Source organism: Cyprinus carpio, unplaced genomic scaffold, assembly GCF_018340385.1.
Source record: "Cyprinus carpio isolate SPL01 unplaced genomic scaffold, ASM1834038v1 S000006629, whole genome shotgun sequence".
Lineage (NCBI taxonomy): Eukaryota > Metazoa > Chordata > Actinopteri > Cypriniformes > Cyprinidae > Cyprinus > Cyprinus carpio.
The window spans coordinates 406,087-421,773 of record NW_024879261.1 but is presented as its reverse complement, the minus strand read 5'-3'; the positions used below and the strand labels follow the sequence as shown (position 1 = coordinate 421,773).

Genomic DNA, 15,687 nt, shown 5'->3' with positions numbered 1-15,687 from the left:
CCAAGTAATGACAGGAAGCATATGGTTGCCACAAACATTTATCATCAGATAGATTGTTCGTTTGAACACAAGTTTAGAGAATGGAGAAAAAGCATGCAAAGTTAGTTAGTGTAACTCCTGAAACAAAGTTGAGTGTGTGTGTGTGTGTGTGTGTGTGTGTGTGTGTGTGTGTGTGTGTGTGTGTGTGTGTGTGTGTGTTTTGGCTCCCCAAAGTTGAGGTTGAGATAAGGTAAATTGTTCAGTAAAAGACAAGATAAGTTGTTCGGTGCAAGATAAGAAAACCCTTGCGTGTGTGTGTCAGAGCTTTCTTCTCAATAGACCAGAGCTGATGAATTCAAGTGAATTCCCCTCACGCCTCTGAATTATTGTTCCCTGCATTTAAATCCTCTCAGAAACAATCGCAATTAACGCAGACGGACTGAGTGTCAGAATTAATCTGGATTTAGCCTAGCTCTCAGAAAAACTCAGCCATGCTCCAGTCACATCTTCAAATTACCCTGCACTCCTTTTTGCCGCAGCTTTTCCCTCAGTCATATTTGATCGATTGTTTGCAGAATTGCACAGGGTGAACAGTGAGGGCTTGAACGCTGTGTGTTTTTTCCTCTCTTTTTGTGGTTTAGCCTGGTGATTATTGTCATTTGTGTCCATAGGCCATATTTGATTGATTTATTTTCTCAGTCTGAGAACATGTAATGATAGTGAGACCTGCAGATGAATCCAAGTGGTAATTAGCATGAGTAATAAAAAGCTAATTTTAAACTTGCAATTTTGAAAGATAAAGTAACTGGCCATAGTTCTGACCCTTTTTTTTAGCCTTTTCTCTATCCCTCTATTTTTTCCTCATACTTTTGTCTTTTGTAATGATGAAACGAATGAAAGTACATGTTCTAGAAAATTATATTACATTAGAGCCGTATCGTAATGGTGTGACGTTTGTGATAGTTGAGTCTAGTCATGACCCAGTTGCATGTCATACCTCCTGTCTCAGTTGTTTGCTTACCCTCCCTCCTTTACTGCACAATCAATGGCCAAAAAAAAACCTTGAATTAAATTAGAATAAAAAATATGTTGCTTAAAGGGTTACTCCACCCCAAAATGAAAATTTTGTCATTAATCACTTACCCCCATGTCGTTCCAAACCCGTAAAAGCTCAGTTCGTCTTCAGAAAACAATTTAAGATATTTGGATGAAAAAACCTGGAGGCTTGAGACTGTCTTATAGACTGCCAAATAAATAACAGTGTCAAGGTCCATAAAAGGTATAAAAGTTGTTGTCAGAATACTCCATCTGCCATCAGACGTGCAATCTGGGTTATATGAAGCGACAGGAACACTTTTTGTAAGCGAAGAAAACAAAAATATGCTCTTCTGTGTCCTCCGCGCCACAAGGATGCACTGTTTTATTTCAAATCAAAGCTAAATACATGTACAAACAGCGCATCCTTGTGGCGCAGATGACACAGAAGAGAATAAACAGCATATGGTGATATGAAGAGACACAGAGGAGACCGTTGACAAAGGAATTATTGAATAAAGTCTTTACTTTTGTTTTCTTCGCTCACAAAAAGTGTTCCCGTCGCTTCATATAACCCAGATTGCACGTCTGATGACAGATGGAGTATTCTGACGACGACTTTCATACCTTTTATGGACCTTGACACTGTTATTTATTTGGCAGTCTATGGGACAGTCTTAAGCCTCCAGGTTTTCATCCAAAATATCTTAAATTGTGTTCCGAAGATGAACAGAGCTTTTATGGGTTTGAAACGGCATGGGGGTAAGTGATTAATGACAAATTTTTCATTTTGGGGTGGAGTATCCCTTTAATATTAGTGTGGAAGTCATGAAACTTTTTTCAGGTATCTGAATTAATAGAAAGTTCAAAAGAACAGCAATTGTTTGAAATAAAAATCTTTTATAACAAAGGTCTCATCAGTTTAATGTGCTGAATAAAATTATTACATCCTTAAAAAAATCCTTACTGACCCCAGACATTTGAACAGTAGTGTAAATTCAGTTCTTATGTGTGTGTGTGTGTGTTTATATTTAAAAAATGGCAAAATAGAACAGCATGATAGAGTCAGTGTACCAAATTAAGTACAGTACTGACTTAGACGGAATGACTATGAACTTCACAAAACTGATTATAGTCTGCCCCCTAGTGTCTGAATACCGCACTCACAATCTGAATCATGTCTTTCTCTCACAGGGCCCTGAAATTATGCGGTCCTGGTGGACCTCTGCATGTGAAGCTTGTGATTGAATGGGAGAACAGAATCAAAGAATGGTAAGATACATGCAGCTTCATAAAATGTTTTTTATTTAAAGGCAGACCATTCATTTAATTTAAAACCTCCACAAGAGTCAAGTTCCCAGTATTAGTAAGAATCTTCTCAGTAATATGGTTTAAAATTTAATTTTATGTGTAATTCATGTCTGTTTCAGTCTCTTTGGTAACATTCAAGAGGAAGTTATTGAGGATGCAGAGAGTGTGAGAATGCAGCAGCAGAATCATGTACAGCAGCACAGCTGCACGCTGGATGAGTGTTTTCAGCTCTACACCAAAGAGGAGCAGGTACTCTCTCCTCCAGTCACACATTCTCTCTTTTATACTGTTTTCTTACTTGTTTCATTTTAAGATTGGATAAATATGAATGTGAATGTGTAAAAAGCTAATTTTAGACTTGCAATTTTGAAAGATAAAGTAACTGGCTATAGATATATCAAGATGAAAAACTATGCATAAGGACAAAAGCTGTTTTAAATGCTAAGATGTTCAAAGATGTTGATTTGATTTAGTTAATAGAAGTTAATTGATAAATAAAATCTATTTATGGCATTATTTTAGAATGCATCCTCACTTTACAGCATTTTTACACTTTTACATTTGCATTATTAGTGCTTAAAACCTTTCACAGTATTGCAGCTTTTCAGGAAGGCTTCTTCAAGCATCTTGGAGGCATTGGCACGTTTTTTTTCTGGATTTAGTCTGTCTCAGTTTTTTCTGGTTCTTCATGTCTGACACACTACAGCAAAATATATACTGCAAAAAATAACTGACTTAAAACCATTTTTGTTGGTGAAAATACGAATTATCAAATATGTTAAAAACTGATTTTTTCAGGATTCTTTGATGAACAAAATTCAAAAGAACAGCATTTGATTTGTTGTTAACTCTAGCACTCTCTATTTTAATTCTATTTTATCTATGTTTTCCTTTTTATAAAAAAAAACCAAAAAAAAAAAAATTTTGCCTCTGACACTTGCACTCTCTATTCAAAAAAAAAAACTTGACCCTTTAACACTTGCACTCTCTATCGATTTCTAACTACCTGTTTTCTTTCTTTAAGAGAGAGAGAGAGAGAGAGCCTCTAACACTAGATTTCTTCTTCTTCTTTTTCTATTTAATCTAATTGTTTTTTTATTTATTATAAAAAAATACCCTCTAATACTAGAGGTCCCTTTTCTACTAGATTTCTTTTTATTAATTATAAATATTAAAAAATACCTTGCTACATGTACTGTGTTGGGCTAACCGAGACATATTATTGCTCTTTTGTTGGGTTTGATTGCTTCTTTTGTCCTCATTTCTTGGTCTCTTTGGATAAAAGTGTCTGCTAAATGATTAAAATTAAAACATAAAGTAAATGTAACTGTAATTGCACTGTTGATTCCATTCGATTTGTGTAACATTTCTTCAAAAATAATGTTTGGGTTCCACATCAATAGCAGAAGTTAGAAAGACATGAGGGTAACTTAATGTCTGAATTGTCAACCAGAGCTGAAAAATGCCAGAAAATGAGTTCATCTTATTTATTTTGTTACCTACACATTTGATATATTTCATAATGTTCTATTCTAGGTCTGTCTGGTTATGAGTTTAGTGCCTCTGCAGACACTGAAGTGGCCTGTTGCTGTCATCTGTGTTTGTTGTCTCAGAGGCGAATGTTTAAGTACGAAGTGGGTTTTGATGAAACGCAAAAACTAAAATCAGCCATAAACATGGACTGAACATTAAGAAACCAAAAAAATACTTGAAACAGTGATTACACTGAAATCTCTTACGATGTAGAGAGCTCTACAATCTAACAATAAGAGCCGACCAATTATATAAATCTGTATTCTAGCAGAGCATTTATGTTGTTCGGATTTTCAGTATCTAAATCAATTATGTTAGGATGTCAGGAGTGTTTGGTTTGATTAAATTTTATGTAGCAGTCATTATTGTTCAGATCGAGAACTTATTTCAGTTAAGAAGTATTTCACCAAAATGAACACAATGCTGTGTTTTTTATATGCACTCTTATAGGTCAAAAATAAATTCTGGTGGGTAAAATCTGTTCCTTTTTGACACAAGTGGGAACTAATGCAGTCACAATGTTCTCTGTGGAATCTACGCATGCAAGTCAAGGCGTTAGACATTTCGATTAGCAGGACCGATTGCTATTCCATATTCAAGATTATTCAAGTTGATTTAAAAACCCTATTGAGGAGCAAATAGAGCTGGTCTCCCGCCTACCATTTTTGTCTCTCACGTCCCGCATCCTCTCACTCTCTTTGAAAGGTCACTCTGAATTCATTCTTCTCTATATACTGCCTGTTCTTGACAAGTACCACTTGATAAATCTTTACCCATGAACCCCTAAGGGTTACCTCATCATGATTGGCTCCACAAATTATTATTGATCCTCTAACAGTGTCATGTCATTACTGAGGCAACACATCTTCAGTTATGGGAAAAATGCTTTTAACATAGTGTGCAGTGCATGTGGCATATGGCTTCCAGCAGCAATTAAATCATGCAATTGTCTGTACATATTTTGAAGATATAAATACAACTATTTACTGATAGTCTGCAGAGGTCCTGCAAATATTCAGATGCTGTTGGTCCTTTCCTCTCTGCATGTTCGCTGCAATCCAGTTTGTCGCAGCGGTGTATTCCAGAGACATAAATGTTTTACTGCACCACACTGAGACAAAACAGGTTCAGATAATGACTTGGTTTAGTTGACCATGGAGTAACCTGCATTTAACAAACTCAAGAAGAAAATGTTATTTATTTGCCTGTGATTTTGAATCTCACATGGCGGGGTGGGGGGGCATCTGACTAACTACATTAATTTGTTGTCTGTGACATACATCACAAATGAGTTCTGGACTGTTTATAGCAAATGTTTTTATTCCCCTTGCAGCTGGCGCCAGATGATGCGTGGAAGTGCCCCCACTGTAAGCAGATGCAGCAGGGGATGGTGAAGATGAGCTTATGGACCCTGCCTGACATCCTCATCCTGCACCTCAAGCGTTTTCGGAGGTGGGGCAAACGGCGAAACAAGCTCTCTACCCTCATTCGCTTTCCGATAAGCGGTCTGGATATGACTCCCCATGTGGTGAAACGCAGTCAGAGCATGAAGAATCTGGCCCCGTGGCCTGCAACTTGGAAACATGGAGATACTGACTTCCTTTATGACCTGTATGCAGTCTGTAACCACCATGGAGGCATGCATGAGGCCGTTACACAGGTGAGTGTGCTGGGGTCTCTGATAGTAAGAAGCAAGGGGTTATTTGTCCATTTAAAATGCTTTTTATTTTTTATTTTTTACATTTTTTAATTGTTATACATGCCTTTTTTATGCTTCGTACACTATAGGTGATTTTGTGAGTTTCATTCAGTGACATAAAACTAATGAACTAATTACACTTTCACTAGTTTATTTGTTATAATTAAATGCAAGCATTATAGGCAAATTCTTATATATGAAAATTCTTTAATAATGAAATGGTGGTTGGGGGGATATGAATGAAATGTCACCACAAATCCTAGTGAATCATATAAGCAGGTATATAGGAATAAAGAAAAGAAAAGAAGATTTAACAAAAATATATGAATTCTTAGTTGCTTAGTTGCATTATTATTATTATTAAGTTGTGCCCAATTATTTTATTTGTAATTATTTATTCCCATTAGGAATATGACTGAGTAAGGTCTCGTTACTAACAGGATCCACAAATGTGGATAACCATTGGGAAAAACATATAAGCAAAAAGATTTGCAGATCCCCTGGTCGTCTGGCCGTGGTTCAGACCAATTCTCTTTTGTCTTCTTTGTAACAAAATGTGAATCTTTTTTCTATCCATTACCAACATTTATTAGGATTTTCTCAATTAAATTATTTATATACTGTATACGATTTAGAGGATACTTGTTTTTTTATTTACGCTTGACATAACTAATCTATATAGCAACATGCTGCATAATAATGGCCTTCGAGCTTTGAGGAATTGTCTAGCTGATTGCAATAATGTCAATTCCTTTTGTGAATTCATAGCTAAGTGTATATCAGCTGAGATCAGTAAGAATTTTAATGTTTTTAAATAAGTTTTTACGCTCATCAAGACTGCATTTATTTGAGAACAAAAATACAGAAAATGATATACGTGTTTTCTATTTTAATATACTTTAAATATAATTTATTCCTGTGATGCAAAGCTGAATTGTCATCAGCCATTACTCTAGTCTACAGTCACATGATCCTTCAGAAAATTTTTAATACACTGATTTATTATTAATGTTGGAAAACAGTTGTGCTGCTTAATATATATATATATATATATATATATATATATATATAATATATATATATATATATATATATATATATATATATAATATATATATATATATGTATGTATGTGTGTAAAATGTGATAGATCTTTCAGGATTCTTTGATGAATATAAAGTAAAATGAACAGCATTTATTTAAAATATAAACATTTTGTAATGTCATACAATGTTTCGGGTCAGTGCATTTATTTTCTTTCTTTTTTAATTAATACTTTTATTCAGTCAGGATGTGTTAAATTGATACAAAAAGTGATCGTAAAGACTTACTTAAATAGAAAATATTTCAGTTTTCTATCAGAAATAATTGTTAGAAAGGATTACAATTTAAGATTGGTACTTTTGCTTTTGAACAGCATAAAGGCAGTATGCGTATGTGTATATATATATACACAAAAACACACACAGATTACAGTGTATGTCTTTGTAAAACAGCCTATTGTAGGAACTCCGTGGACGGCCACTGGTACAGTTATGACGACAGCAGTGTGGAGATTGTGCCAGAGGAGGAACTGTGCACACGAGGGGCATATATCCTGTTCTACCAGAGAAGAAATGTCATCCCACCCTGGTCCGCCAACAGCTCGGTCAGAGGTGAGTACATTAACCTTTGTGGCCACACTGCAGATGGGGGCTGACTGACCTTTTTTACAGTGGATCAACATTAGGCAGAAATCAGCTGAAGTAGTTTTTTTTTTCCTCATATATATTGTAATGTGAATATTCCAACAGTCATTGCAAGAAAAGTGTAGGACCAGATTTTGACAGCTACATTGACAGTATTTGCAGTATGCAAAATATGAAAATTTCCACTTACACCTCTCCCCAGATTTTTGAAAATACTTTAAATAAATGAATGAACTGTAAAAAAACTGAATGAAGGGTTTTTTTTGAGTTTATTTAAGGTTATTTTGACTGGTGGCTAAGAGCCCACTGCCTATGCATGATTTGTTCGTCATGGAAACGATAATACAGAACATGTGCAGATGATGAATTTTAGTTATTAAAAATGAAGGGGCAGTGAGAGAGTGCAGCATGCCTTAAGCACATGTCTAGGAGAAACATGGACCAGCCACTAAACAGTCTTTATTGTCTCATTGTGCAGGTTCCATCAGCTCCTCTATGTCAGATCACTGGCTCATCCGTTTGAATTGTGACAGTAAAAGAGGAAGCATGGTATCACGGTCTTCCACAACATGCCCTTCTTCCATCCCAGACTCCCCAGAGTCTCCCGTCTTTCAAAATGAACCCTCAAGGGAAGAGAGAGGTGAGACTACCCATCCAGTTTGTTCTCGTCATTGTAAATAAGAAAAGTAAATACAAAAAAAGGATGTTCCTTGACAGAGATTCATCATAGTTCTTCACTTCTGTGTTTTCCACCATGTGGTGAAATATTGTGTAAATATCAATGTCTCTAGGTGGGTTTGAAAGCAGACCTTTTGTGCGAGGAATCCAAGGGCGTAGTGTAAGCATGAAAAGTCCCACCAAGACCAAAATGCTCCCACTGCGATGGTCATTTGGAAATAAAGACCGCCACAAACCTGCCCAAGCTCCTGGCCAGGCTCCTGCAGAGCTGGTGGAGTATTTAGAGTCCGGAAGAAGGCCAAGATGCACCAAAGACCCCATTGTTGCCCTAATGACTCGACCTTCCGATAAAGAAAGCAGTAAAGAAGAAGATACGAAAAAATCCACAGCCAAATCTTCAATCCACAGCAGCCTTGGACCTCCAGAGTTTCTCAAAATACCAAAAGGTCAAGAAAGAAGTAGCTCAGAGAAAGCAATGGGCCAACAACCCAGCAGCAGCAGTAGACCAAGAGAAGATGGAACTTTGACCAGACGGAGCAGCAGAAAATCAAAACAGGACAAATCACAGTCCAGAAACAGCTCCAGCACGGGGATCCAATCCAGTTCCAGTGGTCCAAGTGGGTGGGATGATCCAGGCGAGGAGCGACACCATCCGGAGGAGAGACAGAGAAAGGGACAGGAGACAAAACATCATGACAGTGTCTTTGCTTTTCTGAAAGGTGGTTTCATGAAGAAAGACTCGCTTCGGAGGTCTCGAGAAGTTGAATCTGTGAAAAGAGGTGACGCAGAGGTAAAGAACCCATCTGGAGTTTCTCTCTCCAATGGGACACACAAAAGAACTTCGGAAGGTAAAGCTAATAGCACTAACCAAGTTCGTAGCAGACTCGGAGATGAATTTGCAAATGGCAAGGTGAGTCGTGGGTCATCAGACATTAAACGCTCACAAAGTTCTTCCAATATTCAAAGCAAGGCCGATCTAAGCTTAAGAAGGACGGCATCTCTGCACAGGCATGGCACGTCGGCAGCTAGACACAGAACGTTCCTTTGGACAGGGGCTCTCAGAACACCCTGCAACGCACACGCTACAGCAACAACTCACTGGGCAGAAAGAAGGCAGTCCCTGAATCAAGCTTCTGAGACTCACTTCCAACTACATCCAAATATCACAACAGCGTAGCAAATATCTGAAAGCCCACGTAAGAACTATGTGTAAGAAAGAAATGTTTTGAAATGATGGCAGCACATTATGAAGTTTGCACATACATTGGAATAAGTGGATGATATTTTTGTTCACTTTTTCTCTGCTTATATGAAGTGCCTCTGAACCAGAGCTATTTTTTAGATTTTTTTTGTCAGACTGGTGTTTTGGCACTGGAAGGTACATTACACACTGGCTTCTGCACCATGATTTTGAATTGAAAAAAATGATTTGCCTCAGATTTTTATGTGCCACTAAATAGATTTATCACCTGTATTACATGAAGGGAATCACTCTCTCTCTCTCTCTCTCTCTCTCTCATCTCTCTCTCTCTCTCTCTCTCTATATATATATATATATATATATATATATATATATATATATATATATATATATATAACTTTCAGTTTCATCTTTTATGATTCTGTAGATTGTACTGACTGGCTGCTAACCTCTCATGGGTTTTTCATGACATTTTATCAAAGATGTCAGTTCTTGCACTTTCAGTGAATTTATTGCACCACTGTCTGACTTAATCGTGCTCTCAGACCAAAACATAAAGCTTATTAATTTTTGCTTGTTGTGCATTATGCATTGACATTTACAAATTTGTATTATAAAATATTTTTTAAAAAGTATGAAATAAACAGAATCTAAAGGGATGAGATATATTTCTAATGCTCTATCACATATGTACAAGGATGGCATGTTGACAACACAATGTATTAGACAGAACACCTTAGTAAAACACTGTCATTCTGAAAAGCACAATCACAACAACCTCACCTTTTCGCCAGTGGTTTTAATCCATCACCTAAACCTAGTTTGAATGCAGTAACAAGAACCTGTTAAACTTAAAGGATATTACACTAAAAAATGTACATTGTTATTGTACCCTCATGTTTTGTTCCAAACATGTTTGACTTTTTTCATTAATAGACCACAAACAGAGATGTTAAGCAGGATGTTCATGCATGCTCTTTTCCATTCAAAGAAAGTTAATGGTAACCAGTAACGATCAAGCTCCAAAATGATTATATCATTAAGCCTTTAAAGCCTATTTGATACATTTAACTAGGGCCTCTAAATTATCAACATAATCAAAACATCTCTAACAAACCTGTTCTACATGTTCAACACAATCTTCTGCACTCCGATTGATAGTATGTGCTGTTTTAGCAAGTACAAGGTCTTTTAGTATAATTGTAAAAATGTCCACCTTCTTTTCTTTGTCCATCTGTCTTTTTGCTGTGAAATCTGGATTCTTATAAAAGTAAATTTAAGAAAGTACATTTATAAGTGTTAATGTTTCAATACTGGACTGAAGTTAGGTTTACACACACACACACACACACACACACACACACACACACACACACACACAAGTATTAGTTAATAATGATAGTCTTAAATTATTTTTAAAATGTTTTTCTCACGTAAATTTACCATATGGCTTCAGAACACTTGAAATTTGTCAGACTTGTAATATGAACTTTTGTAATATATACTTTTAATGTGCTGTTTGATATATTTGTAGTTTGACACCCCCAGTCATCATTAACTTTCATTGTATGAAAAAGAGCAGTGTGAATATTCTGCTAACATGTTAAAAAAAAATGAGAAAAACATACAGATTTGAAACGTTCATAAAAAATAAAAATTTAAATTAAAAATCCTTTCAATCATGCTCATCTGAGAATGATTGATGCGTTCACATAACGTGGAGATCTAGAAATACCAATGACTGCAGAATAAAGAAAAGCCTCAATGTAACCAGTAAAGTGACCTTAAAGAGTAGACATCCATGACACAGATTGTGTTTTGGCTCTAATTGCTCGGAACAACAGTCAGAATATGTCATATTGTCACCTTCCTATTTGGACTAATTGGGTCCATATGTCCATTAATCTGATGAATAAGACAAGGCAAACAGTCATTCTTATGTATCCCTCTCTAGAAGCATTTAAATAGTCTGAATGCAACTCATTCAACTCTACTGCTATACTACATGCACAGCAAAGCTCATTCTTTTTGCAAAAAATAACATTTTTGCATTATCAAGGATCAAAATAGCTTCTTTTCTCTCAGTGTGATTGGGATTGAATCAAAACTCAAATATCAAACTAAATCAAAATCCCCACATTTGTGTGTTAAATTAATCTAACAAGTCATAGACCAAAAAAGAAAGTGTCCTGTTGATTATCTCTTTGCAATCTAGGCTCATTAAAAAAAAAAAAACGTGCCTCTACCTGCATTTTTGCAAAACTCCAAAAATTTACCTATACATAATATTTACAACAGTTTCCAGCTGAAATTAACACTAGTGGAGGTAAAACACTAACAACTTTTATTCTTTTTTACACAAATTATGATTACAGGAGCAGATTATTTATTAATAAATACTTATTTTTTTTGTGCAGTACCTTGCACAATATTATGTTATGACCTCAGAACCGAGATTTGTAAACTAATTTGATCTAAATTTGTAATAATGTACGTCGTGTTTGCATCATGTGACCAGCTCCATATGTTATGCTCCATCTGATATAGTAAACTTACCTGGTACAGTACTGCAAATGTGATGCAGAGCACTTCCGCAGGAGTGCTGCTGAAACACAAGTCACAGCAAAAGAGCTCAAAGACTTAAATGAAATGGCAAATATGTCTTTATCCTCATGATGAATTTTTAACATTTTATTGTGAGTGGTATTGGATGTCAGATGTGATAGAGCATTCACATTTAGCGCCACAAAATGTTTCATTTATAAACTGTGACAATTTGTACAACAACCAGTGTAATGAAACACTGCAAGATTCACATCTACCTGTTTGGGAGGAGGATTAAATGTTAGCAGTGCTTCATGCATGCTTGAGTGCAAGAAGCAACATATAATATAATCTGGCTGAAATGTTGCCACAGGCACGTTTTTCCAGTGAACCTGGGTACTGTATGCAGTAAAGTTTGAATTGCACTGTAGAATAAGGTTTAATAATTGATAAATTTACAGATATGCTGTTTCTATATCACATAGTTTGTATTAGTTTTTTGTTGATCTGAATAAGCAAAGATATGAAATGAAGGTTTGCTTGTTTCAGTGCTCAAACACTTTCTGCCTATATGTTCAGAACAAAGGACATCACTGTCATAAGAAAAACAAAAGTGTATACTTTTATATTGCATTTATTTTGTTCATTACTCTGCTGTAGAATTTGTTAGACCATCGTACCAGATAAGAGGACTAATCACAGTTATAAAGTTTTCAGTTTCAGTTTTCAGTCTTTTCAGCTTCGTTGAAATGTGTGTAAATTTTTGTTTTTCTTCTGTCAAACATCTAATCATCCCTGTTATTTTCTTGAGTATGTCAAAGGGGTTATGCAAAAAGCAGCAATTACACAGCATGTAACATGATTTGTGTAGACACAAAGGTCTTGCTCCCCAAGGGCATTTTGTTTTTTTCCACTCCCATGCTTCCAAAATAATCCTGCTTTTCACTATGCTTGAAATAATTCTTGTACTGACAAGACAATGAATGAAGGAATCCTACCCTGAAATCTTTTTTTTTTTTTCTTTTGAGATGTGTTTTATATGCAACTTTTTATAAAACATTTGTAATGTATGTGTGTGTGCTGTGCGTGTGTGTGTGTGTGTGTGTGTGTGTGTGTGTGTGTGTGTGTGTGTGTGTGTGTGTGTGTTTTTTTGTGTTATACAAAAAAACTCAATGGATAATATATCTGGGAACAGTATATGTAGGGATAGATTATAAGTACCATTCAAATTATCATTGAATTATTTCACGAGGGTACATGTTCTGCTGTAAATATGATTATTTACAGGTTTGTGTGGACCTGTGTCTATACAATAACAATAAACAGATATATTTTTTGTATAATTTCTGAAATTAAAAAATACATTGGTATTCACCCCACGTTTCTTAGACTCTTTTTAAAAAATACTAGTTTCAACATTTATCTTGATTCACATCTAAAAGTGTGTGTCTGTTTGCATACTGAATGACACTAAAACTGTTATGCTCTTTGCAGCACCTTGTGAAAAAACTCTTTTTGCTTTGGCTACAATAGCTCCAGTTCCTGAGGGAGTCTTCACAGAGCAAGCAAGGAGCAGCTTGAGCCCATTCCCCATCAGCATGCAGTACACTATAGTCCTTCATCCTCAGTTTGAAGACATTGGTGTCAGTGTTTCAGTATCTGAATATTTTCTGTATTTATTCACAAAATCTTGATTTACATCATTTTTAATGCAAATTGCATCTGAGAAACTTACTATGCACTTCAGAATGATATAATTCTGCCATAATTGTTGTAATATTACAAGGAGTGCAAAGACAAGAAAATTAGTGCTTGATTTGTCTGCCCGCTAGAGATCTGTAATTATGTTTGGGCCCACTGAAAAAAAGCCACACATACAAACTTAGATAACTGCCAAATTCCTCTTACTTTGCTGGTATAACATTCTGCAGTGTTTTTTAAAACAAGACAACAGTTACCCTACCCAAAATTAAAGTTCTGTCATCATCCTCATGTTTCAAACTTTATGATCTATAAATCTATATCTTAGTTTCTTCTGTGCAAGACGAAAGAGCAGGGTAGGCCTTTTGAATGTTTAGAGATTGATATCTAAGTCACCATTCACATTCATGCAGCTTCTTTCCACATAATGAAACTCAATTGTGTGGTCAGAAATGGTCAATAGACAGTTGTCTATAGTGTCGATAGTGTAGCAATCCATGGGAGCAGCGAAACACTGAAGCCACTTTCAAAACAGCAAGGTTTCTGTTGGTCAGTATCCAAGTGAATGAAATCTATCATGTGGGGAACAATTCGCAACAAATTTTCCATAGCAACAGTAAATGTGGACTGCACTTTGAGGCTGTCATTCTCCTTGACATTTTCATGTTTGTATTTAATGGGGAAAAAAAAAAAACTTTTATAGGTTAGAAACAAACATGAGAGTGATTAGATGAAACTCTCATCAAAAATGTATCTTTGATGTTTCATCCGTCTCTGTTTGCAGCATGCTACATTGTTAATGTGACCCATATTGTCTACACTTTAAAGGACAAAATTTAGGTAATATGAGACATTACAAAAATTGCTACAATTTAAACATTTTATTTAATATTGACTGAAATTGTTTCTTTAACCATCAGTTTCCTTCAAAGTTCTGATAAACTACTATGAAAGAAGGTGAAACAGAGATTTGAGGGTCATCAAACTTATAAAACTTTTCTGAAAGAAATCAAGTTCATGCTGTAACGAAGGGAGTCGTGAGACAGGAGTTGGGGATTCCAAAAGCAAGGCTTTATTTCATAGAGCATAGTCAGAACAGGCCAGGGTCAAACACCAACAAGCACTAAAACATTCGATATCACAGGCAAAAGAGTAATCCACAAGGACAGGCAACAGGTCATGGAAGGGCAGCAAATAAATCAAAACAAGGTAACCGTCCACGGATTCAAAACACAAACAAACAATATCTCAGGAAACTCGGAAAAAGCGAAGACAGAGTGTGTTGTGCGCTATTCTTATAGTCTTACTAAAAAATGAGGCAGCTTATGAACTGGTACCATGAGTGTTTGATGAGTCCAGGCAAAGGATTCTGGGAAAAATGGGACTCCTGAGGTGAATGGCAAAGTACAGAAGGAGTGTGACCAATAGGCCCCAAAACCACAAGCCCGACAGTAAAGGTAAAATTCATAATGCAACCATGGATTAAGCAGTTTTAAAACTTTGTGGCTTGCTTTGCATTGCTATACCATTTAAACATTCTTCCTTTCTTGTTTGTTTCTTGCTTATTGTGATTATATTGTAGGATATATTTGTGTTTTGAAGGTGTAAAAGCTAATATTTTTATTTAATTGAACATTTAGTATTCTTCATTATTATCAAAATAATCTGGCGAATTTTGCATTGCATTGAATGCATTTATTAAACTCAATCTGACTCCATATGACCCATCCATTTTAATATATATATGCTGGATGTTATTCAGATGCATCAATTATTGACTAAGGATTGTTATATTATTAATTATTCAAGATTCAGTTCGCACAATGCATATAACTTACATAGAAGGCATGTTTGATTTTTATTTACTTTAACAAACTTTTGAAGAAAAATACTAGCAAAAAAAGTGTCTATTGTTTGCCATGCATAAACTTGTTGTATCCTCCGATGAGTCAGATCTCTGTGTTCAGCTGTTAATGGCCTCTCATAAGTTGCCACAAGATGACATCAGTTTTTTTTTTTTTTTGCATTGTTCTGCCCTAATACAGGTTTGACCAAAAGGTCAAGAGTTTATATTATGGAAGTGAACAAGGCCATATGTTATGTGTTAATCCCACATCATAACCATTAAGCAATCGGGAGCTTAAAGGTTTGTTATTTTGAGTATCTGTCTCCTTTAGTCTAGTCAGAAACATCATTAAGGGTGACGAGTCTAGGTGGAGGTGTTAGACTTCTTTAAATCATTTTTTCTGTACAGGTAAACAAATCATTAACAGAAATGATGGTTATATAAAAGATTCTGGATAAACCGTTTCTTCCTT

General features: G+C 35.6%; 1 protein-coding gene across 1 annotated transcript in view; it reads left to right on the top strand.

Annotated features, from left to right (window-relative positions):
* LOC109067399 (ubiquitin carboxyl-terminal hydrolase 43-like) overlaps positions 1-9,060 on the top strand; it is a 101,710-nt gene extending 92,650 nt beyond the window's left edge. The window contains 8 exon segments of the mRNA XM_042755051.1: positions 2,209-2,286; positions 2,445-2,574; positions 5,192-5,501; positions 5,504-5,518; positions 7,054-7,212; positions 7,724-7,885; positions 8,037-8,951; positions 8,954-9,060. Of these exon segments, the coding sequence (XP_042610985.1) occupies positions 2,209-2,286; positions 2,445-2,574; positions 5,192-5,501; positions 5,504-5,518; positions 7,054-7,212; positions 7,724-7,885; positions 8,037-8,951; positions 8,954-9,060 (1,876 nt within the window).
* Positions 9,061-15,687: the final 6,627 nt, after the last annotated feature.